Here is a 23427-nt window from a genome sequence, read left to right as displayed (position 1 = left end):
CAGGGTGACTTCCAAACGCAGAAGACATTTGGCAGCTGGATGCCTGGCCATGCCCCCCAGAGGCCTCTTTCACTCACGGGCGTCGGGTGTTCGAGATTCCCGGATTGGCTTCTCAAAGGAGAGGGGGCGGGTCTTTCACTTTGTAAGCAGGGACGCTCTGGATCTCCCAGTCTCTCCTCCAGAGCTCTTGTTCCCTCTCTGGTTAGCGCCTGTCTCCAAAATGCTAGAGGATGTGGAGAAGGAGCAGCCCCAGTGGGAAGGAGAGGTGTCTTGCCCTGGCTTCACCCTCACCCCCAGCTGATTGCTGGTGAGCCGCCCCGTCCCGAGGCCCAGTCTGTCAGTTTTTTACGGTCCTCTGCCCCCAGCCCAGAATTCTTCCAGCTTACCATTTGTCCCCATTGTCCAATCGAGCCAACACACCCATGGACAGCTAATATTCAGGCACGGAGAAAGGTGACACTTCTGTTCATGTTTCTCTCACCCCCGCAGTGTCCTGAGGAAGGGGCAGCTCAGCAGCTCAGAGCAAGGAGACCCGTCCCTAGGGCGAGAGTGCCGTGCGCCCCCTTCTTGGACTCCGCCGCAGAATTCAACAGTTCCCCGAAACCCTAGAAAATCGGCTGCTCCGAGAAGACGCGTTCTGCTGGGCGCAGGGGCCCCGCCCCCGCCCTGGGGGAGCCCGCGGACTGGCCGGGTCCCGGAGCTTGCCGTGCTTTAGGACGCACGAGCGAAGCGCACGCCCCGCACGGGCGTGGGAGGTGCTGCAGACCCGCAGGGTCTTCCAACAAGGCGCCTCGGGACGCTCGGAGGACGGACTGGGTGGACCAGGGCAGGCCCGTGGTTTCCCGCGTTGCCTTTAAACACGTCGGCTCTTTCCTAGCCGTTCTGCGTCCACTAGCATGATCGCAGGGGCGTGGCCTTCCAGCCCGCCGGCTAGGGATCCAGCGGGGACCCGCCTCCCGGAGAACAGCCGCGGAGTCCGGGCCCCGCCCCCGCCTCGGCCACGCCCCCGCCTCGGCCCGCCGCCCAGCTTTACGGCGGAGGACGCGCCGCGACGTGGGCGGCCGTGAAGCGCCCCCGCCCCACCCCCGGCATCAGCGTCCCGGAGCGGAGCGGCCTCCCGGCGCCTCCCGCGCTCCCCGAGCCGCAGGCCCGCACGATGGCCGGCCTCGCGCCGCAGGTTGACTACCTGGCGGGCTTCTGCTGCCCGCTCGGGGGCCTGGCGGCGGGCAAGCCCCGCGTGCTGTGCCTCGGGGCGGAGATCTTCCTGTCCACCGGGAGCGAGCTGGTCTACGTCTACGACCAGGAGGCGGGGCTGCTGACCGTGAGCGCTCGGCCGGGGAGGGAGCGGCGGGGGTCCCGGGCGCGGGGAGGGAGGGGGTCGCGGGCCTGGGCCAGGGAGGCGCGGGGTTCCCCGGGCGGGGCTGAGGGGCGGAGCTCCCGCTTCCTTCCGAGGAGCTGGCGCGTTTGAGGAGTTCGTTTAAAACTAAGGGCTCCGTGCTGTCGTCTGCCCCCACGCTGTCCAGGCGGTGTACAGGTTTCCGGGTCAGGTGTGGCACCTGGAGCTTCTGGCCCTTCGCAGGGCGCTTTACGTCCTGTGCGCCCACAGGGGCATCTACTGCTTGTCGTTGGACCAGGCGATCAGGTGAGGATGGTCGCTGGGCGGCACCACTTTGGGCGAGTCCAAATGGTCTCTCTTTGGTGGAGGCCGACCTGGCCTCAGATGAGCTCGCTGTCTCTGATCCGTGGCCGCCCTGCTCTGCTCCGACGCTACCCCTGCGATCTGTACGTTTTGCTTGCTGCTGGATTGGGTTCAGAATGAGCACTCCCCAGCATGGGGCTCAGGTTCGGTTCTGAAGCCTTCGGTGTCCCGGCCAGCCCACAGCACTTGCTTTCTCTAACAGGTTCCTGCTTGCGGAGAATCCTTAGTAAATGGGGTTCAGGCAGCCAAGTCTGCAGCTCGGAGCAGGACCCTGCTCCTTTGGTCCTGTCCCTTGTGTCATGACACACCTTCCAGTGGGTCTCTGGTTGGTAGTCATGGCAAAAGCACCATGAACCCCAAGTCAGTGTTAGAGAAGCCCAATGTGGAGGAGCCAGACCCCTCCCAGGCACCAGTGCAGCGCCTTCACACGGCGCCTGCTCACTACTGGCTTAGGACAGAAAGAGGTAGCCAGTGTGAATCACAGATGAGGCCTCAGGGGTCAAACAGTTTTGCACTGATGAGAATTTTTTGTCCAAACTCCATTTCTGGAAGCCTTGGTACATCCTGTTATGTGTGTCCCTGGGTGACTGGTGCCAAGTGGAACAGTCCTTGGGGCAGGTGGGAGGCAGTGTGGCAGGCAGGCTGCTCCCTGGGGAGCCTTCCTCACAGTGCTGAGGGGCTGTGACGGTCCCTGAGATCACTCTCTCTGAAGACCCCAGACCCAGCGTGCTTGGTAGTGGGTTGTCTTGAAGAGTGCGTGAAGGTCGTGACGGGTAGTTCCCTGTGTTCTCACAGGTCTGTGAGCCAGGATGACGGGGACGATGGGGACAGTGAGGACAGTCAGGACGGTGAGTCCCCTTCCCGTGTGATCCCTGTGGATCCAGACGCCTGTGTCCTCCATGATGCCACGCTGTGCACTTTCACCGTGCTCGACAATTTGCTCATCACCTTAGCACAGGGCCCCGCCCGGTGGAAGGTGCAGCTGTTCGAGTGTCCCTGTCCAGGAGAGGACCCTCGGCTCAAAGGCCAGATCGGTGAGGTGGAGTTGTCCACCCCCCCAGCTGGGAGTCCGAGAGAGCCTGCAGCCCCCTACTTCCTCCCAGTGCTGTGCTGCATGTCACCGCCAGGCTCCAGAGTCGCACACAGCCACCTGCACGGCTCCAGGGGCTTCACGCTGGAGGAGACCCTCTTTGGGCTACTCTTTGGAACTGATGCCTCCCTCCTGGAGTCACCCGTGATCCTCTGTGGTCTCCCCGATGGCCAGCTTTGCTGTGTGGTCCTGCAGACCCTGGTCACCTCTGGGTTGGCCCCTGGTGACTCGAAGGCTCTTGTCAAGATCCTCCATCACCTGGAGGAGCCCATCGTCTTCATTGGGGCCTTGAGGACAGAGCCACTGGCTGAGGACGTGGAAGACTCACACTCCGACTGCCTGGTGGCACTTGGTCATCATGGCCGGACACTGGCTGTCAAGGCCAGCTGGGATGAGGCTGGGAATCTGGTGCCAGAGCTGCGGGAGTACTGCCTCCCGGGGCCTGTGCTCTGTGCAGCCTGCGGCGGGGGCGGCCGCATGTACCACAGCACCCCCTCGGACCTCTGTGTGGTAGACCTGGCTCGGGGAGGCACTCCCTGGGACCCCATGCAGCCGGACAGGGGCCCAGGAGGCTTGCCCTCTCTGCTGTGTCCAGCGAGCTTGAGTGTCTGCAGCGTCGTTACCCTGTCTGTGTCGTCTAGGGCACCTGAAGGTACGAGCCACTGTTGAAACTTGGAAAACCAACGTCTCAGAGTGGCATTCTTCCTCTGGCATCCTTCTCCCCTGTGAACTTGCTCGTCCTCCCCTCCACGTCTCGTTCCTGTCTTCCCTAAACCTGACAGAGGCGGCTTCCTCTCACCTGGGTAGCCTCGTGGTTGATACGTCCTGTCTTGGCATCAGGGGGTGCCTGGTTGTATGTGTCCTGTGTGGGTTTAGGAGCAGGAGGTGTGCTGCTCTGCCTAGATGGGGTCTGCACCTGGGTGACCCTGGGGTAAGGGCGTCTCTCTGTGACAAGTCTTACGTCGGGGGTAGTGCAGGGGAAATTCGAATTGGTTCAGGTCAAGCCTTACATTCTTCCAAAGGTCAGAACACACCTGCTCCACTTACACGTGGCTGTGAAGGAACCACCCTGCCTGGAGGGAAGGTGGGCAGGCTGCACCCAGAGCTCCCGGCGTATGCTGTCCCCAGACAGAGCCACGGAGCATTTTAGCTGTGCTTACCCAGTGCCGGGGAGAGGGTAGAGCCGCCCTCCCCGCCCGTGAGTGTGCCGTGGGCCTGCCCTGCACCACAGTCCACATACAAGAAATGCTTAAAGGGGAAAGGCCACTGTCCGTCCCATGGCGGAAGAAGACCGCAGGGACAGCAAGGAATGGAAGAGCATAGAGAGCCCACCTGGGCATGTGCCTGTCAGCTGAGGGAGGGGCCTGCCTGTCGGGCTGTTCCTCCTGGGGCGGGGTCAGGGCCTCCACGCTATTGGGCCTGGGGGACAAGCGAGGTTGCAGGAGATAAAGCCTGTTTCCTGGAGAGCTCCCTGGTAACCCAGGAGCGGGAGAGGAGGCAGAATGACGCTAGAGAGGCGTGGGCTTCCAGAAAGGCCCCAGTGGGAGCAGAGTGAGTGCAAGGCGCCTGCCCAGCACTCACTTCTCTTTGGAAACTTCGGGGCAGCTTTGCTCCAGGTGGCCTGTTGGAGGTCAAGCACGCCCAGCTGACATGGTGGCCTTTTAGTCCCATCCGTGTGAGATGTGCCCAGATACCACCGAGGGCCGCCTCTGTGGCGCTGGCACCCCCAACGGGCCCTTGGGAGCGTGTGTTGGGTGAGCGTGGGCAGCGGCTCCACCCAGCCTCTGGCGCCTGTCTGGGCTCTTCGGGGCATCTCTTCAGGGACGGCTCCAAGGACCCTCTCTTTCTCACTCGGGCACTGACCTTCTGCCAGCACTGGTCTTGCATCCCAGGGGCACTGCTGGGTGCTCCCAGCAGCATGCCGCTCCCGCCTGCCGACCAGGCCCTGCATGTGTCCATTTTCAGGTGGCACTGAGCTCTTGGCCCTGTCTGCCAAAGGCCGCCTGATGACCTGCAGGCTGGACCTGAACTCTGAGACGCCTTCCCCTACCAGAGTGACCGCAGCAAACACTGGCCGAAAAATCAAGGAATTGCTCTCTGGAATTGGCACCGTCTCTGAGAGGTGAGCAGCTGCTCTGCGGCTCGGGCTGAGGCTGGTGCTATGTCCTCAGATGACTGTGTCCGAGGTGGTGGCATCCTGGGTGATGGTGTTGGTCCTGGCCAGGCCTTTTCCTTTGCGTCTGGTCCCCAGCAAGAACCCAGACATCGCATCGCCTGGTGAAAGGCTGCGCTAAAGGCCGGCTGCCTCGTGAGTCGAAAGGGACCTCCATCTTCTCCGACTGCTCCATCTTTTCCCTGTAGGGGCATAGGGGGCTGCCCGTGCCGATTCTTCAGCCCTCCCCCGGACCTCCTCTCCTCCCTGCTCTCAATGAGGGCACCAGCAGCCCTTTTCTCTGACCTGTTCAGAGAGAAAGCAGCTCCTCTCACTGCCCTCACCTGCCCTCCATGGGCCCGAGGGAGCTTCTGGAGGCTCCAGGCGCCTGTGGCTGAGAGCTGTTTCTGTAGCGCCTGCCATCCTCCAGGCTATCGTGGTGGTGCTGCTGGGGAGCAAAGGGGCCAACTTAGCAGCTAGCCCCCCCTACCCCTGACCCCAGGCCTCACCTGGCTCGCGTTGTCCTGACTGGGGTGGCAGGCTCCATGAGCTTCCTAGGCTAGGCCAGGCCCGCGAGCACAGGCTGCACCAGCTTTGTCCTCTGTCTTCTGTCCTCCAGCTGCCCAAGAGGAGCGGTTGGGTCAGATAGCTGGGGACAGCTTCAAAACGGTTTGGCATGAGCAGGACAAGGAGAGCTGCTCTCTGGGGCGGGGACTTATTCCTCACTTGGTGCTTTTCAGGGAGCCAAGTTCTGGTTCCTTCTGACCCTGGGGGTAGGGGACATTGCACCCACCACAGTGGCTTCTTGCCCTTCCCTTGGGTGGCACATCTGCTCTTTTCAGAGTGTCTTTTCTGAAGAAGGCAGTTGACCAGCGGAACAAGGCTCTGACGTGCCTCAATGAAGCCATGAACGTGAGCTGTGCCCTGCTGTCAAGCCGGGAGGGCCCCAGGCCCATCTCATGTACCACCACCACCACCTGGAGCCGCCTGCAGCTGCAGGACATGCTTACGGCCACCTGCCTGCTGGAGAACAGCAGCGACTTCAGCCTGGACCGGGGCTGGGCCTTGTGCATCCAGGTGCTCACCAGCTCCCAGGCCTTGGAGCTGGACTCGGCCAGCTCAGCGGTCACCTACACCATCCCCGTGGACCGGCTCGGCCCTGGCAGTCGGCGGGAGGTGACGCTGCCCCTGGGCCCTGGCGAGGACGGCATGCTCGATCTGCCTGTGACCGTGTCCTGCGCACTCTTCTACAGCCTCCGGGAGGTCGTGGGCGGGGCCCTCACCCCCTCAGACTGTTCCAAGGACCCCTCCTTGGATATGTGCCCCCTTGATGTCCTGCCTGAGCAGGAGGGCATCTGCCTGCCCCTGAGTGAGCACACGGTGGACATGTTGCAGTGTCTGCGCTTCCCCAGCCTGGCCACACCCCACATGCAGGCCCCCAGCCTGCTCAGCCCAGTCAGTGACCCTGTGGACACCTTCCTGGGAGCTTGCCTTGGGCCAGGCAGCAAGCTGGCTGGACCTGCGTCTCTGCGGGCCACCTACCTGCCTCCATCAGTGGCCGCCATCAAGGTGTCAGCGGAGCTGCTGAGGGCCACCGTGGGGGACAGTTACTCAGGTTGGTGGCGCTGACTGGCTTCCCTCTGGTGTTGAGGCCTGCAGATATGGGGTCGTTCCTTCCAGGATCCACCCAAGCTCATGGCTGGCGCCTCTCCCCTCCAGGCGTGTCCTTATGCTGTGCCACCCTGCAGTGGCTCCTGGCCGAGAATGCTGCTGTGGACATCGTGAGGGCCCGAGCACTGTCCTCTGTGCAGGGAGTGGCCCCAGATGGCACCGATGTCCACCTCATCATCCGCGAGGTAAGCAGAGGGTCGGCTCTCCCGTCTGCGGGGAAACCGGCCTCTACAGCAGCGCTTCTCAGAGCAGGGTCCCTGGGCCCGTAGCATCTCTGGGCCGCTTGAGAGGACTCAGATTCTCGAGGATTCCAAGGCACGCCTCAGTTGGAGGCACAGCTGTATGGGGCAGCCTTGGCAGGGCCGGAGGCATTCTTGGCCTCAGTCTTAGGTCCCAGTGAGGAATGGCCTGTCCGACACTCCCCACACGTGGGCTCCCACCTCATGCACTGCTGGAATTCATAGCCGGGTCCCCAGTGCTGCTCCTTGACGGTTTGTACCCCAGGAGCAGCACAGACCGTTGTCAGCATCTGAGCCACTAAACTCCTAGAGCACCAGGGGGCTCTAGGCCTGTCCTAGAAGCCGCTTACAGGGCCCCCAGCCCCGCCCCCAGCCACTGGGGTCATGTCCAGCAGACCCTGGCTTTGTAATGTTGCAGGCTCTCGCAGAGCATCCCAGGAGGCCAAGACACACATCCCTGAGGGCTGGGTGGGGGCTGCCCCTGCACAGCCCTTTCGGGCCAGGCCGAGACCAGGCCAGCGTGTCTAGGTTGGGGGGTCCCTGGGCCCTGATTCTGGGGCCTGGCCGGGGGGGGGGGCAGTCATTTCCTCCTGGAGAGAGTGCCGTGGTCGGCATGGTGTTCTTCCTGGGCACACACTTCCAAATGAGCAGATTTACTGCTGGTTGGCTGGCTGTTCTTCAGGGGGGAATTAACATTGAGGGGGAGGAGCAGGTCCGGGAGCCGTTTTGTGCCCAGCTTTGCCCACGCACAGGGTGCAGAGGGGCCGCCCAGGCCAGGGCGTTGCGCAGGGTGCAGAGGGGCCGCCCAGGCCAGGGCGTTGGGGCCCTAGGGCTTCACCTGCTCCTTTTGGCTCAGAGGCTCCTGTCGTTCCAGCCACTCTTGGGCTGGGCAGGGCTTTGGACAGGCAGCGAGGTTCCTCATGTGTTGCAGGTGGCGGTGACCGACCTGTGTCCGGCAGGGCCTCTCCAGGCCGTGGAAATCCAGGTGGAGAGCTCCTCTCTGGCCAACATGTGCCAGGCTCACCACGCTATCATCGGGCGTATGCAGGTGTGTCAGTCCGTTCTGGGCTCCGTGGGGAAGTCTGCTGGGTGGTGGGAACATGGAACCATGGTGGTCTGTGGCTACCTGCCACAGGGGTCGCAGGACAACCCCTCCACCTCCTCTCTTGGCTCCCACATGCACGTGTCGTGCAGGTGAGCTGCGGGAGCTAGGAGGCGTGTGGCAGAACTTTGCTGCTTATCCCCCAGTGATAAGACACTGCCCTCTGTGTGTTCCATCAGCTCCTAATGCAGCTGTGAAGCCACATGGCCAGTAGATTAAAGGGAGGTGTTTCCAGCTACTACCTCCTATGTTCAGCTGGAGGTTTCTGCACTTGCCTGGCCGAGCAGAGGCCCCACGGAGAGGCTATGCCCTCGGGTCAGACACCCTGGGCGCAGATCCCTGGACAAAGTATGTGCTTGTGTGAGCCTCCATGTCTTTGCCAAGAAAGCAGGAGTTGGTGGCCATCCCCTGCAGCCCTGGGGCCCTTCCGCCACCTGGCTCAGGAGCAGACTGCTGCACTGCCCTCCCGGGGCCGCCTGGGCCATGACTGCCAGATCTGAGAGGGTCCTTGTCTTCCAAATGAAAGTCTGTCAGTTGGTGACCTGGGCAGGACACAGCCCTGCCTTCAGGATCGGGCCGCCTGTCCTCTGCCACCTGTTCTGACCGTGTGGCCTTGGCCTCACAGAGGGGCTGCAGTGGCCGCTGTCAGCCCATTACGATGATTTGTCCCGAGTGTGGTCTGTGCATTGGTCTCTCCTGCACCTTGCTATCAGTGCTCGTTCCCAGGCCCCACCCCAGACCCTGAGAATCAGAGGACCTGAGAGCTGAGCTTTAACAAGGATCTGAGGGCTGTTGTTCGAGACCCACTGGAACTGAGCTGCAATGGGACGCCCTGCACCAGCCTGGGTGGGTGCCACTCAACAGCTGAGATGGGTGACCCTGATGATCATGTCACGTGGCACTGTGACCCCACTGAGACCCTGATGACCATGTCACACAGTGCCATGACCCTGCTGTGACTCTTTTGCTCTGGTTACCCAGCACTGTGACTGTGACCCTGCTGAGATCACAGTGCCATGGTGAGCCTGCTCAGGAATTTAGGCCTGAGCACTTTGAGTCGTCAAGGTGGTCTCTGGGGCAGTGGTACCACTTGTCAGGGCTCTGCCCACTAGGGACACCCATTCCCCAGAATGGGTCCCTCTCCCTGCCGAGAGCAGAGCTCCAGCACCTGCATTTCTCTGCCCCAGAGAGGAGCCACGTGCATCATTGGCATGCTCTCCCTGGGCCTGGAGTGTTGGGCCATCTGCAGACTGTGCCAAGTGTGGCGGCCACGAGGTGGACAGTAGCGTGAAGCCGGGGGAAGGAGCGTGCTGAGCAGACTTCCAGCAAGAAGTGGGGGGTGGTTAGTGTCCTGGGGCAGCCGTGACAAAGCAGCACAGATGGGGCACGAACAACAGGAAAGCGGGGCTGGAGGCTGGCAGTCCGCGATCTGGGTGCCGGCAGGGTTGGTTCCTCTGAGGCCTCTCCGTGGCGTGCAGACGGCCGTCACCTCCCTGTGTCCCTATGTGGTCATCCTTCTGTGCATGTCTGTCTCCTAATCTCTTGTCATGAGGACACCAGTCAGATTGGCTTAGGGCCCAGCCACGACCTCACCAGCCTCATCACCGGCAGAGACCTTGTCTGTGAACACAGTAGTGTGCTGAGGTACTGGACTTGGGGCTTGTGTGTGTGAATGCCGGCGGGCACAGCTCAGCCCCTGATAGTGCTGTAGACGCTCCCCGGATGGGGGTCCACGCGGGCCTCACACCTGTCCGTCCTCCATCAGCCAACGCCGAGCTCTGTGTTGTGGGGGTTCCTGTAACAGCATTCGTCACCTGGCCACATGGAACAGTCAGGACCCTGCCAGGTGTGCAGCGTCCACCATGGGCCGGCCCCTCCTGCTGCCCATCAGGGTGTCGGGATCTCTTCTCAGCACTTTGTTCCCAAGGCCAGTGGGGGCCTCGCTGTCTAGAGCTGCCTGGGAGCTTGGGTCTGAGCTCCAGGAGCCGCCGGGCTTCCTCCAGAAAGCGGGATGTGGAGCAGCCTCTGCGTGGGCTGTGCTGAGTGGATCCGCCGGGGGACAGCTCCAGGGGCCGCCTGAGACGGGGCAGGAGGAGCGGGCACTGAGGCCTGAAGCTAAAGATGGGAGAAGGGGTGGCTCTGTGGGGCCGAGGCGGTGGGGAGCAGAGGGGAAAGGCCTGAAACTTTCTTCCAAGTAAGTCACCATCGGGTTAGGCCCTGCCGTTGGAGTGGGGACACAGCAGAGGTGACACAGCGGGGTGAGGTGGGGGGCTGAGATGGAGGCTGCAGGGGAGTGGCAGGGCCATCTGGCTCTGAGGCATGGAGGGTAGGCGGCAGGAAGCGCTTTCTCTCCAGTGACCTGCCCCTTGTGTCCCCCCAGCGGATGGTCGTCGAGCAGGCCGCCCGGGGATCCAGCCCGCCTGACCTCCGTATGCAGTATCTCCACCAGATCCAGGCCAACCACGAGGTGAGGCCCCCATGGGTCCCGTCCCCTGAACCTCCCACCACTGCCTGGGCTCCTCTGGGGACACACGCAAACACTCAGGTGTCGCCCAGTCCAGCAGGGCCTGCGCTGTCCTCACAGCCAAGTCAGGGGTGTGGGCTCGGCTCCCCTTGTGGGGCCGGTGGGGCAGGGTAGGTGCAGTCACTTCTGTCTGGCCTGCTCCTCCTCCCTGCGCCGCCTTGGCTGGGACCCTTGTCTCACCTGGGGAGGGTGTCTCCCTTCAGCCCAGCAGCTCTCCTGTCTTGAGGGGCCTTCGGGGCCAGGCTGCATGTCCCATGCTGTAGGGTCACAGATAAGTGTTCTTCCTGTACCACCGACCCCTTCCAAGTAGGATTTGTGCATGGTTGGCATCCCCCAGAGGAACCCAGTGACATGCCCAGTGGGAAGGTGGCCTGAGCCATTGCCACCTGCCCCCCTGCAGATGCTGCTGCGGGAGGTGCAGACCCTGCGTGACCGGCTGTGCACGGAGGACGAAGGCCACTCCTGCGCCACCGCCGAGAAGCTCCTGCAGCTGTACAGGCAGCTTCGCAGCCCCAGCCTCCTCCTGTTGTGATTCAGGTCGGCCCTGCCCCTTCCAGCCACTCACAGTGCCTTCGTGGTTTTACAGAGAAAAACCTGGAATGTGAGAGACTACTTCTTGCTTATGACCCAGGAGGCACATGTTGGCCTGGTCACAGCCAGGGAAAGTTAGGGGGCAGGATGGGGTTGGCCAGTGCACAGCGTAATGCAGGGTACCTGGTCCCCTGCATGGCCACTTGGCTGCCCTCATGCATGTGTGTGCTCGGCGGAAGTGAAGTGTGAAGTGAGTTGTCCCAGGGCAGCCTGGGTGGCATCTGAGCCCCCTGGGCACCAGGCTCTGCCCTCACTCATCCTTGTTCCCCCTTCCCCAGTTCCTGTCTTCTGTTCACATCACTCCTTTCCTTTCCTCCAACAGCTGCCCACAGCCTCCTCACACAACCTGGTGGTCACTGCTGGGCAGTCTCCCGCCCGGAGTGCTGGGCTGGATCAGCGACATCCCCTCTGCTCAGAAGTCAGGCCCAGGACACAGACCCTGGACCCCAAAGCAGGAGCGTTGTTGCCTGAGCGGCCTGCAGAGGCCATGGAGGAACAGGGTTTCTGGAGTTGGGACTTGGGGCGGGTTTGTATCCATTCCCACCCCTCTGCCCCGAGTGCGGGGCTGCCCCTTCTAGCGACACGCCCCTCCCCCGCGAACCTCCCATCCAGCTCAGGGCACCTTGCCCTGCCACTCTGCAGCAGCTGGGGCCACCAGGTGTGAGGGCGCCTCCTGTGACTGAAGCACAAAAATGGCCGGGGGGCGGGTGGGGGGCAGCTCACGGAAGTGCCCAGTGGCCTCCGGTGGCCTGTGGCCAGAACACTCAACAACTAGGTGCCTCCAGCTATGGCTGCACCCAGCACCAAGCACTGCATTGTTGCCAGGGCCCCTCAGGGTGGGCGCAGCCCCACAGCCCTCCCTCAGCCTGGGCAGCAGCCTGGCTCAGCTCTGGTGCTGGCGTTCTCGGCATCTGGGGAGGTGACAGTGCTCTCCTGTGGTGCGTGCGGGATCCCCCTGTGAGGCCCCCCCACCCACATTGACCCTTTGTGCTGAACTGCTTCGTCTTCTGGTTTTTTACTCCTCCCTCAGTCCGGTGGCACCTTTGACCTGGATTCCTGGGTGCCCCCAGCTCTTTAGCGCCTGAATGAGCCCTGCACTGGCCTCTCCGTGGCCTTGGGGCCAGTAGGGAGTCCCCAGCACTGGGGCCAAGCCCACAAATGAAGTGGTCGCTGCAGCAGCCATCCTGCCGATCAGGGCACGAGAGTCCCTCCCAGGGAGGACCAAGGTCACCTCCTTGTCACCCTCCACAGAGGGAGGGGGGCTGGCAGGTGCTTCAAATCAGTCTGGGAGAGTGGGTGGTCGCCACACAGACCCCACGATGGAGGGTTCTCCAGGGCGGGAGCGAGGGTGGGAGGGAGGCCCCCTAGTATTGCCCCCTGTGTGCTAGGAGCAGCCGTGGCAGCTTCCTTCAAGCAAGGGGGCTCACCTCCAGCCTCTGCTGGCTCACGGTGGTCCTTCTGCAGCCTAGAGCACTGCTGTGGCCCGGCCTGGCCCAGGGAGGGCCTGTACCCCCTTAGCAGCCCTGTCTCCAGCTGTTTTCCAAGGGTCGTCTTCCTGTCGCCTGAGTGCCACGGGGAGAATGGAGTGGCCAGGCCAGCCCACAGAGGCCCCAGAATAGACCGTTCTTTGTGAGTGGACAGAGGACAGCACTCTCAGGGCCTGTGTCTGCCCACCTTGGAGAAAGAGCCTTGCCCCACAGCCCCCGACTCGCCACACAGGCTGCAGGGAGCCCAGAGCTGACAGATCTGGGTCTTGGTCACCTGCAGGGCTTACCTACCCAGAGGCCAGCCAGCCGCCCCAGGTCATGGAAGCTGCAGGAGACTGATGGGGATGCCACCTGCCCCCTGCGATGCTCCCCAACCAGGTCTCGGCCCAGAGCAGTGACCCTGTCCAACTCGGTGAGCCTCAGCTGTGTAGGGGGCGGTGGGCACCAATGTGGTGTGTGAAAGAGCAGCATTGGGACCATCTCCCCAGGCACTGGGTGCTCGATTGGTTGCCCTTGGTCCCCACCGTGCAGCTCCTGACACAGGCTCACGTGGTGGCCCCACAGCTAAGACAGCGTCCCTGGCCCACCTGCGCCTCTGCTGGCTCATTCAGGGATAACCCTCTCGAGGCGTTGGTGCTGGTCTGTCTGAAAAAAACGAGGCCTTTGAGGTACGGAGCAGGGGCAGTGGTGGGAGGGCCGCTCCTCCTGCCTGCTGGCCAGAGGCCCCTGCGTGGTGTGGGCACGGTGGCAGCAATTCAAGGCAGACCACCACGTTAAGGGTGCAGTGCACGTCGTAATCTCCAGAAAAGGAGAAAAACTACATGAACACCTAAAAAGCCAAGAGGAGGTAAAATGGCGTAACGAGAAAAAGGTGATAAATCAGAGAGGAGGCAGAAAGGAAGGACAGGACAAACAGCAAAGAAGCTGCAGGGTGACAGGTTCAACCCGGCCGTGACACTTCACTCTGCCGCCTGCGCGAACCTGCCCGAAGCCCACAGACCAAGGGGCAGGGTGGAGGCCTGGGGCCACATAGAGGGCGGCAGGCAGCAGATCCACAGGGAGCTGCTTGGGGAGCCACCTGGACCACAACCAAGACCTAGGAGCCCTCACCTGCTTGGATGTCCTTCTGAGTGCCCCCCCAGCCACTCAGTGTGCGGTCTTCCCGCAGAGCAGGATGAGCACCACGCCGGACACGGGGCGTCCCTTTGCTGATCCCTGCTGTGGGAGGCCCCAGGCTGGCCCTCATGGGCCATCTACACTGAGTTCTGTGTCCCCTGCATGCAGCTCCCACCCGCCTCAGCCTCAGTGTGTCCCTCTCCTCTGTCCAGTCCTGGCCTTTATTCCCCACCCCAGCTGGCCTCTCCTGGGGACCCCTAGATGCTCTCCCGTGCCTCCCCTCTGCAGCCGCTGCCCCAGCCTGTGCAAGCTCCACTCAGCAAGTGTCTGAGGCCACACGCACTGTCTGGCTGAGGTCAGCAAGAGGGAGACCCCTTCTCAATACCCTGCAGCGTCAGGGGAGCTCCAAAGGGCACGGGTGGGAGCGACTTGTGTGATTCCAGGCCTGGTGCCCAGCAGGTGGGCCACCAGCCCTCCTGCCCCAGACGCCACCAGGGGGCAGTGCAGGCCGAGGCTGAGGCAGCCACCTGTCTTCCAGGGGCCGGTTGGACTTTGGCATCTGGTTCTTGCAGGTTTAACATGCTGGCCTTGGACCAGCCAGCCCCCTCAGTCTCAGCCCTTCTTTGTCCCTAAGGGGAGAGGAGAGCAGCGAGGCCAGGAGCAGGCTGGGGGGGACCCAGTTGGTCCTCCCTGCCCCCAGGATGCCTCTCAGCCCCCTCCTCTCCTCCCTGGCCTTGCACGTCTGCTCTCCCCTGGGATCGCTGTGCCCCTCTCCCTGCCTCCCTCCTTTCTCAAAGCACCCCAGCCCCAGCTGACCCTCTCCTCCACCCACGCTGGCCACACTCAGGCAGGCCTGCTTCAAGCAGGTGCTGCCTGGGGTCGGGAGGGGTGGGTGTGGGGAAGGGTGGCAAGGGCGTCTGCATTCATGGTCGCACTCTCCCTCCAGGCTCTAGGCCTTCCTCAGGCTGTCTCCCACCTCTGGTGGCCCAGGTCACCTAGCATGTCCAAGAGGCATTGGCCTGGGTGGGGGTCCTTGGGGGCTGAGGAATTCTAGGTGCTGGGTGGTTTGGGGAGACGTGGGTGAACCATAGGTTTGTCTCATCTTCCACCCAGGCCATAGGGCCACCAGCCTGCTTTGGGCAAGGCGAGTGAGGACTCTCCTCATCTGTTGGGGGTTGGGGGGGCAGGCAGGGGAGTGCCTTGGCCTGAGAGCCACATGTGGGTTGAGGCTGGGGGTGGGAGGCCTGGAGCCCCCTTCCTGGGCTAAGAGGGGTTCTATTTGGGAGGGGTGGGGGGGTCACTTCTCCATCAGGTGTTTCCCAGATCCTCTAGGACTCTGTTCCTGGGAAAGAGAGCAGTGAGATGCTCCACGGAGACGTGCTCCCCCCAAAGACCCTCTAACAGGCCTGACTTGCCAGGGCCACAGACCAGGCTTCTAGCTGTCCCACCTAACTCCTGGTCCCGCTGAGTGGAGCAGGGGTCTTCTCCCTCGGTTTTGGGGAGGAGGTGTATGGCAAGGCATGGGGGGGGGCGGAAAGGGGAGTGCAGGGCAGAACAAGAGGCGGCTCAGGGCTGTGGCTGTCCAGGATTGGGGGAGGGGAGCACTCAATTGGCTCAACCCTTCCCCCGGACAAGCCCCCCTCCTTGATTTCCCGGGCATGAGGATGGAGAGGTTGACCACCACAGGAACTCTAGGGCAGAAGAGGCCCGGCCTGTGGCCGGAGATGCAGACCCTCCGCACACACCCTGCCCCGCTCCGATCGGTGCCATCGAGCCGCTGCGTCACTGACACGGTTTAATGGGGGACAGGCGGGCCCGGTGCTCAGTACTCCCAGAGCGCGACTCCCGCCGGCGCGTCCGCGTCCGCGCGCAGCAGCCCCGAGGCGCCGCCGCGCAGATACTTGCCGCTCCGGGTGCGGATGGCCAGGCGGCCGCGCTCGCGGAACTCGAAGAGGAAGTCCTCGGCGCGCTGGCCGTCGCTGCACACGCTGCCGTGGCTGCCGGTGTGCCAGAACCCGCCGCCGCGGCCTGGGGGTGGGGAGGGGTCGGCGGGGCCCGCTCGCTCCCCCGCCCTGCCCGCCGTGCCTCCATCCCGCCCTGTGCAGCCACCCGCCCCGCCGCTCACTCACCGGTCCCGCGCCTCCATCCCGCCCCGCAGACCTCCCATCCGGCTCTGCGCCCCGCACCCTACCGCCTGTCCCGCCCCGCCCCACTCATTCCACGGCCCCACGCCCCCTGCGGTCCGCCCCATCCGCACCTCGGATCTGGTAGGCGCCATCGCTGAAGCTCAGGTGGAAGACGTCGTAGACAGAGCGGTTGGTGTCCAGCTGGTTGGAGCCGCGGCGCTGGCAGACGAAGCCGTCCAGGCCGCGCAGCACGAGGATGGGCCGGTTGATCAGCTTGAGGATGAACTCCTCGTCCTCGCCTGGTGGGAGAGCGGGCTGAGGGGCGGTAGGGCGTGGGGGCATACCCGGGGCTCCCCTGGAAGAGTTGCAGGCTCGGACGCCCAGCTTGTGGGCCAGATCTACCATTGTCACTGCCTTAGGTCACCTTGACAAGTGGCCTGCTGCCACTGAACCCCGGGTTCCCCAAGTGTGCAGCGGAGGTCTGGGCACTCTGGGATTTAATGGCTCCCCCCACGTCCAGAACGATTATCTTGACCAGCAAGTATGACTATTGCCAGGGGCAGCAGCAGGTCTGTGGGGAGCCGGAAGGATCAGCTCTTGGTGGAGACAGGATCTCTGAGCAGGTGCTGTCCCTGGGCAGGGAGCCCAGCCCCAGTTCCCCCAGGGCAGGTGGGGAGTGCTCACCCACAAAATCACTGATGGCCGCCAGCTGCCCATTCTTCTTCATGCACACATAGCGTCCGTTACTGGCCTTGAGGGCCACCCGCCGGCCACGCCACTCCATCTCAAACATGGTGTTGGCAGAACTGGAGGGGGCGGGGCAAGGTACTCTCAGAGCAGCAGGACATGGAGGCTCAGGGTCAGGCCTCCCCATCCCCTTCTGGTCCAGTACCACCCCCACGGGGAGGGACAGACCCTTGCCTTCCACTGACACACCCACCACTATTAAGAACTGCCCCTCACCCCTGTGGGCATTCTTCCCTGGCTGGGCTGCAACCACGGTCTTCGTGGTTGAGGTGGAGGTGGGGTGGTGGTAGAGGTGGTGGTGGTTATAGAGGTGATGGTGATGGTAGTGGAGGTGGAGATGGAGGTGGTAGTGATGATGGTAATGGTGGTGATGGTGCTGCTGGAGATGGAAGTGGTAGTGGAGGTGGGGGTGGTGCACTCACACTTGTGTGGCTGTGGCCTGGATGCCCCCGTGGGTGACCAGGGTCCAGTAGCCCCCAGTGCTAGAATAGAAGGTGCACTTCTTTGTCTCTTGGTCAATTTGCATCAGGAAGGTCTCATGATCCAGTTCTTCATCTTGGTTGGCTGAGACGTTGACCCCTGGAGGAGGAGATGGGAAGCCCCTCACGCCTCTCCCTGAGTGGGATGGGGAGCAGAGGGGTGGGGAAGCATGCTCTTGGGGCAACCCTGAAACCAGAGGGGGTCTCATCTAGAACCCTCTGGACTTTGGAAGGCACCTCTCAGAGGGTCTGGGAGCCCTGCCCCTAGGGCCATGTAGCCACATTGGGGACCCTCCACACTGCTCCCTAAAGGTCCTTGACCCAGCTGCTACCATAACCCCAGGAGCCAGTCCGTTCCGTGCTGGCAAATCCCCCGCATCTGCTAATCGTCAGGTAATCTGCTTGCTCCCGCTCTCTCGACCCAGGACTTAGACCAGCCTCTCTTTATACCCGCCCCTAAGCCACTGGGCGGGCACAGTAAGATCTCTGTTCTTCCCCATGACATGGCCCAGGACACAGCCGGGGCCTGGGGCCCACTCCCGGGCACTGGGCAGGAGCTGGCCCCCTATCACCTCCCCAGCCCCTCATGCACATATGTGTGGTCTCCCAGAAGCCCTGGGGAGGGCAAGGATACCCGGGGCTCAGCCTGGGGTTCTTGGGAGGGCAATGGAAGGGACATCCATGCCCAGGGTGGGGGGCAGCCGACAGGCACTAGAGCCTCCCCCAGTTTCTTCCCGTAAACCCTGTCCCTGTTTCCATGGCAACTGGCCACTCCAACTGATGTGGCAGATCACAGACCTCTCCACAAGGCCACTCTGTGTCCAGCTAGGGGAGCAGGAGGGATGGGGGCAGAGCCCCATCAGGGGCTGAGGGTCGGGGCCAGATCCTGTCCAACCTTCGAGAAGGAAGGACGGGCACCAGGCAGGGCCTGTAATGGACAGGGCGTGACCTCTCACCCTTCACCAGCTCCCGAAGGCTGCTGCTCACAAAACCGCCCCAGGCTGGGCTCTGTCTCCCCCTCACATGGGCCACTGCTCAGAGGGAAGGCGGCAGCCTGGCATTTTCACCGCCATCCTCACCATCTGTCAGCAGTACTGAGCTAAGTGAGCTGCTGCTGCTGTGGGACCACCATGAGCAGTCACAAAACAGTCCTTGGCTCGCTGGCACTTATAGTCTGTGGGGAGCGATGGACAACAAGAACCGTGTCCAGCACCCAGGGATGCTGTGGGCCTTGGCCAAGGACAGCCTCACAGACAAGGTGACGTTGAAGCAGACCTGAGGAGGTGAGGGAGCCATCCCTAAAGGTACTGAGGGAGGAGCGAGGCCAGGGGCTGTGCGCCTCGACTGCCATCTCTGAGGCCAACCTTGTTGGTGTCCCCAGCGTTGCCCCCGTGCACCTCCTCCAGACAGGATGTGGCCCAGGGGCTCCATCTCACACAGTCATCTGCTTCTAGGGCCCTGACCTCAAGGTGGGAGAGGCACAGGGAGTCCTGGTTAGGGCAAGCAAAGAGCACACATCCACTTCCCTGGGAGGCATTGGTTGATCGGTGGAGGTGTGAAGAAGAAAGGGTGTCTGTGGCATTTACGCGAGAAATTTTCTTACTCCTGAAAAGACACAAGAAGAGGCAGTGCTCCTCTTTCCTCTGGACTTTGTGCTGTGTAGATGTGAGGGCTGGAACAGCAGCAGCCATCTTGTGACCACAAGACGCCAGCCTGAACTCAGAGCTGTCCCAGGAGAGTGGTTCCACGAGAAGGAAAGAGTGGAGGACTTTAGTGACACTGCTGAGCTGGTGATGGTGCCCTGCCTGGGACCCCACCACCCCGTGCCTCCAGATTCCTCTTTATACGAGGTAATCAATGTCTTCATGGCTTGAGCCAGTTTGCAGCCATTTTTCTGTTACTTGCAGCAACAGACGGTGACTGCTGTGCTGCTGTCAGCACCACCGCGTCAGCAAGGCTGGCAACAGGTGTGGCAGAAACAAGCAGCACAAAGAAAGACATTGGGAGGAGAAAACAGGTAAGCTTCAGTGCTCGCAGACATCCCAGGGCAAGAAGACAAGTTTGGGTTTGGAGGCTGCTTGGCCAGGAAGATGACCTGGATCAAGGTACCACCACTCGGGCTGCCTTGGGATCTAGGGGCACCACTCCCTCCTCCCCGAGGAACGAGAGGCAGCATCCTGCTTCTTCGCATCACTGGTTGTCAAGCCAACATCTGAACATCTGTGGCGCTGGGTCATACACCGTCAGCCTTATTGCAGGGGAAGTGGGGAGGCGAACGGGGGTACCTCCAGCTTCTACCGTGGGAGGCGGATTTGGTCCTTAGTGGGAGATTCCCCATCAAAGAGATGGGGTCAGTTGCAGGGTGATCCAGAGAATGAAAATGGTCCATATAGCCACTGTCCCTCACCACCACAGCCATCTCCATCACCAAAACCATCACCATCGTCGACACCACCACTGTCACCAGCAGAACCACTAGCACCATCTCTGTGGTTACCATCTGCTCCACCACCACCCTTACAGCCACAGACCACACTGCCACCACAAGTCTCGCTCGCTAGCTGCACACGTACAGAGACCTCTGTGTGCAGCATCTCCTTTGACTCTCACAGAGGAAGCTCTTCCACACCGTTGCCCACATTTTACTGACACACCAACCATATGGGCCTGGGCCCATGGTCCACCCACCTGCACTGTGTACCGCCACAGGTGTCCCCACCCCCAAGGACAGAATGCCTATTCCCCGTGTGACCTGCACACTGAGGTCAGCGTGGCCGGCCCCGCGGCGGCCCGTTACCTTGCCTCACAGACACATAGCGGTGGTTGGCAGCCACTAGCACCACCTGCGGGGGACTCTCCTCCAAGTCGAAAAGCTCGTCCTTGCCGGGCCGTGTGTTGCGTCCGGCCCTGAGCGTGCCAGCGGGCCCCACAGGCGCCAGGTATCGGCCATCGCAGTCCTTGAAGGCCAGCTTGCCTGCCTTGAACTCGAGCGTGTAGCGTGCGCGGGCCTCAGGCTCCCAGACGAGGCGGCCGTCGCTGCGCAGGTAGCGGCTGTCGCAGGACTTGAGGCAGTACTGCCGGTTCTGGAAGATGAGGGTGATGAGCGCGTCCACGCCCCACGGCGTGTTGCTGTCTGCCGTGATCTCGTCCTCCTGTGGGCACAGGTGCGCGTAGCGCCGCCGGCTCACGCTCAGCAGGTGAGCTTGCGGGTGGATGGCCAGGTGCACGGTCCACAGCTCGGCCGGGGAGATGGCCGTGGCAAAGCACGACAGCTGGTCTTCGGTGCCCCCGAAGAAGCGGCCGTGCGGCTCCGACTGCAGTACCCAGCGCCCGTCCGGCTGCGGCAGGACCAGGAAGCGGCAGTCTCGGCTCGGTTGCTCCGCCTCGCAGGCCACGCGCCCGTCCTCCTCGGCCGACAGGTAGCGGCCCAGGTGGCTGCTGCGGAACAGCACGGCAGTGCCCTGCCCCGGGTCAGGCTCCAGCACCCACATCTGCTTCCTCTTGAGGCTGGGTGCCGAGGCGTTGACCTTGAAGCCAAAGCTCTCCGCTGTCAGGTAGCGGTCAGCGTCGTTGACAAGGCCAAACTGGATCTTCAACACCTGGTGCAGGCCATTGGTGGGCATCTTCAGGACTGGCCCAGGTCCCCAAAGGGGCCTGGGAAGCTCTCTCTGAGTGCTCACGGCCCCCGAGGTCCCCCGGAGGCCCAGTGTGACTGGGCTGGCCCTCGGCCCCCAAGCCTGGCTGGCGTCATGGACCCGCTGCGTGCTCGGACGCCACCTCTGACCAGTGGCCGTGGGCCCAGGCAGCTCTTACATGGCTAGCGGGCAGCAGAGGGCGGGTGGGAGGGCGGATCAGAGCTGTGTCGGCTTAAGAACGGCGGCTGCCTTTCATTACCCCAGCTTGGATTTCAGCCACTCCCGAACTGCACCAGGGGCCGGAGCCCAGGGCCTGCAGGGCTGGAGAGCACCACGCGCGGCGGGGCTGACCACGTCCTTGCCCTTGCCCTTGCCCGCGGCTGCCTGGGCCCACAGCTCGGGCCCTGTGGCCTGCTTTGTGGCTCCTGCACCTCTTAGCTTCTGTCCTTTCCGCCCCCGACCTCAGGGCCCCCAAACCCACCGCATGGACTCGCCAGCCCAACCCAGCTCTTTCCCAAGGCAGAAAAAGCTGCTGGTGGAAAACTCGCAGTGTGGCCGCAACCCGATCACAGCCCTCCGCCCTGGAGGCCGCCCGATCCTCAGCCAGATCCAGTTACTGCTTCTCTGATTCCTGCTGCCAGGAGCACAGCAAGGCCCCCCACTCTTCCGCCCAAGTCGTGTGCCGTCCCCTTGGCCGCCGCCTCTCGCCCTGGGCCTGATTCTTCCCCGAGAGTGGTCTGAGTGGGGAAAGCGGCAGGAGGGGGCGTTGGTGCCAGCGAGTGGGCCAAGTGCCCAGGGGCCCCCATCCTGGCACCCGTGGCACCCGGCTGCACGGCAGGGCGCAGGAGGTGTGGAGAGGCTGCTGCCCAGCCATATCCACACTGGGCCCGGCAGCCTGGCTGTGCTGGCCCCAGGGAAAGGGCCCCTGGTTTGGGCCGAGATGGCAGCTGTACGATGGAGACAGTAACACCCGCCTCAAGGGTTGCTCTGTGGGAGGGTGACATGAGAGCAGGAGTGTGAAGCAGATGTCATCCGGGTGGCACCTAATGGGGCCCCTCTTCTGTCCCTTCTTCTATGGGTGGGCACTGCTGGCTGGCCGTGTGGACCCCTGAACTGCTGTTCACATCACTGGAGTGACTGGCCTGACTTGGGGTCTTTGTGGGGTTGGCTCCAGGGGGCCGTGTAGGGCAAAGCCCTCTGTCAGAGGGATGAGACCAGCAGGCTAGAAGAGGCCGGAAGCAGGTGACCCCTGACCCCTGGCACCTCCCAGCCCCAGCTGCTCTGGCTGCCTGGCTGCACCCCTTCCCCACTGAGCCTGAGGGGCCGTCTTTGGGGACCTGCAGTGGGCCCGCTCAGCTGCACCCTGCCTGTCTGTCTCCTGCACCTGCCTCAGGGGCTGGGAGCCAACTAGTGAAACCACAGCTGCCCATCCTGGGCCGGGGCCAGCCTCGGTGTCCTCTTCCTCGTCGCAGCGTGTGGCCCTCAGGCATCCTTGGGACCCAGGGCCAGGAGCCATGGAGCACTTCCAGCCGTGGCCTCCAGAGTCATGCCCCCTCCTCATGGGCCCTCGGGGCTCCGGGCAGCACCCTCCATCCTTCTCGAGGTCGTGATGGGGGCCCCACGCTGTGGGGGTCCAGCAGAGTAAAGGGCCTTGGACTGGGCATGTGTGGGCCCCAGGGGCAGGCAGGGCAGGCGGGCACAGGGGTCCATGGTCAGGGGATGCGCTTGGGGTCAGAAGTCCTTCCTCCAGTCTTCAAGTCCTGGGTGGTGACCTCGCCAAGCACGTGCAGACACTGAGAACGGGGACCTGTTCCCTCACTTGGGGCATGAGCAGGGTGCGGGAGAGACCCGAGCACAATCCCGGGGACAGCGCGCTGTGTGCCGCAGCTCAGCTGGGCCAGGTGTCGGCAGGCTCTCTGGGGGCCAGCGCCATCCATCTCCGTGACCCATGTGCATTCACGGGACGCCGACCGTGTGCCCACCGGGCTTCCTGACCCACGGGAGGAAGACGCTATCTGGGGTTGCACCCTGCCTCAGGGTTGATGCCCACACAGCATCCCCCAAGTTCCCAGGGCACCGGGGACCCAGGTCTAGCCTCAATGCTGGGGAGATGGCCCTGGTTTGGGGGTACAAGCCGTGGTGCTGCCTGTACCTCAGTTCACCCATGCGTGGGGGCCCGAGGGCAGCTGTGCACGTGCTCCCCCCAGGTGTGGGCACTGGCCTCTCCACACCCCGTCCTCCCAGCCAGGCTTCAGAGGAGCCCAAGACGTCCCAATTAGCATGACTGCCTCATTAGCACAGCCGCACTGGCAGGCGCTCATGGGCATCACGTGCCCGGCGGGAGGAGGCCCGGCCGCCAGGCGCTAAGTGGGCCTGTCTCCAGGCAGCCACTTGGCAGCAGAGCCAGCAGCGGCTGTGGCCTCTCAATTCTGGGGGCCCACAGCCCCAGGTGGGGGTGGGGTGGGGCTGCCTGGCAGTGACTCAGGGGTGTGAGCCACGGGGTGGCCTTTTGGGCCTCTGGGGGACTCTAAGAGGTGGGCCTCCCAGCCTAGATGTTCTTGGAGCAGGTCGTTTGCACGGATTCCCCGCTCAGGGACCAAGGACCCGAGGCCCTTGCCCACCTGCCTGCTGGGGTCATGGTTCTTTTCTGGATACTCCACATGTTCTGGCACACAGTAGGTACTTAATAAGTGGCTGTGACTGTTTGATGTGGAGGTTCCTGTGTGATGGGCTGAGCCTGTGCAGATAGATGCAGCAGTATGTACACAG

General features: G+C 63.0%; 2 protein-coding genes across 4 annotated transcripts; one reads left to right on the top strand and one right to left on the bottom strand.

The window, feature by feature from the left end:
* Positions 1–1018: 1018 nt before the first annotated feature.
* FAAP100 (FA core complex associated protein 100) lies at positions 1019–12067 on the top strand. 2 transcript variants are annotated; one of them, XM_044746229.2, is made up of 10 exons: positions 1019–1321; positions 1524–1642; positions 2495–3441; positions 4755–4911; positions 5784–6556; positions 6661–6797; positions 7783–7899; positions 10334–10420; positions 10878–11014; positions 11391–12067. In XM_044746229.2, the coding sequence occupies exons 1-9, from the start codon at positions 1157–1159 to the stop codon at positions 11007–11009; spliced, it is 2634 nt and encodes an 877-aa protein (XP_044602164.1). In that variant the 5' UTR covers positions 1019–1156; the 3' UTR covers positions 11010–11014; positions 11391–12067. The 2 variants fall into 2 exon arrangements, 1 of the variants encoding a protein (XP_044602164.1); XR_006512994.2 differs by having other exon boundaries at positions 1042–1321; positions 10878–11078; positions 11391–12061.
* A 3340-nt stretch (positions 12068–15407) lies between these two features.
* FSCN2 (fascin actin-bundling protein 2, retinal) lies at positions 15408–21003 on the bottom strand. 2 transcript variants are annotated; one of them, XM_070483825.1, is made up of 5 exons: positions 19821–20824; positions 16967–17159; positions 16482–16603; positions 15929–16096; positions 15408–15699 (listed from the first exon to the last, which is right to left on the bottom strand). In XM_070483825.1, exons 1-5 carry the CDS (start codon positions 20644–20646, stop codon positions 15494–15496), a joined length of 1515 nt encoding a protein of 504 aa, XP_070339926.1. In that variant the 5' UTR covers positions 20647–20824; the 3' UTR covers positions 15408–15493. The 2 variants fall into 2 exon arrangements, with proteins under 2 accessions (XP_070339926.1, XP_014719654.2); XM_014864168.3 differs by having other exon boundaries at positions 15411–15699; positions 16967–17123; positions 19821–21003.
* Positions 21004–23427: the final 2424 nt, after the last annotated feature.

This window comes from Equus asinus, chromosome 13, assembly GCF_041296235.1.
Source record: "Equus asinus isolate D_3611 breed Donkey chromosome 13, EquAss-T2T_v2, whole genome shotgun sequence".
Lineage (NCBI taxonomy): Eukaryota > Metazoa > Chordata > Mammalia > Perissodactyla > Equidae > Equus > Equus asinus.
Note: the sequence above shows the minus strand (reverse complement) of the source record. Positions and strands in the feature narration are given on the sequence as shown.

Coding starts and splice junctions, on each gene's coding strand:
- FAAP100 (XM_044746229.2), top strand. CDS start 1,157: ATGGCCGGCCTCGCGCCGCAGGTTGACTACCTGGCGGGCTTCTGCTGC. Junction 4,912..5,783: donor ATTGGCACCGTCTCTGAGAG/GTGAGCAGCTGC, acceptor TGCTCTTTTCAG/AGTGTCTTTTCTGAAGAAGG. Junction 7,900..10,333: donor CTATCATCGGGCGTATGCAG/GTGTGTCAGTCC, acceptor GTGTCCCCCCAG/CGGATGGTCGTCGAGCAGGC.
- FSCN2 (XM_070483825.1), bottom strand. CDS start 20,646: ATGCCCACCAATGGCCTGCACCAGGTGTTGAAGATCCAGTTTGGCCTT. Junction 17,160..19,820: donor CTATGTGTCTGTGAGGCAAG/GTAACGGGCCGC, acceptor CATCCCACTCAG/GGAGAGGCGTGAGGGGCTTC. Junction 16,097..16,481: donor GGCCATCAGTGATTTTGTGG/GTGAGCACTCCC, acceptor CTCTCCCACCAG/GCGAGGACGAGGAGTTCATC.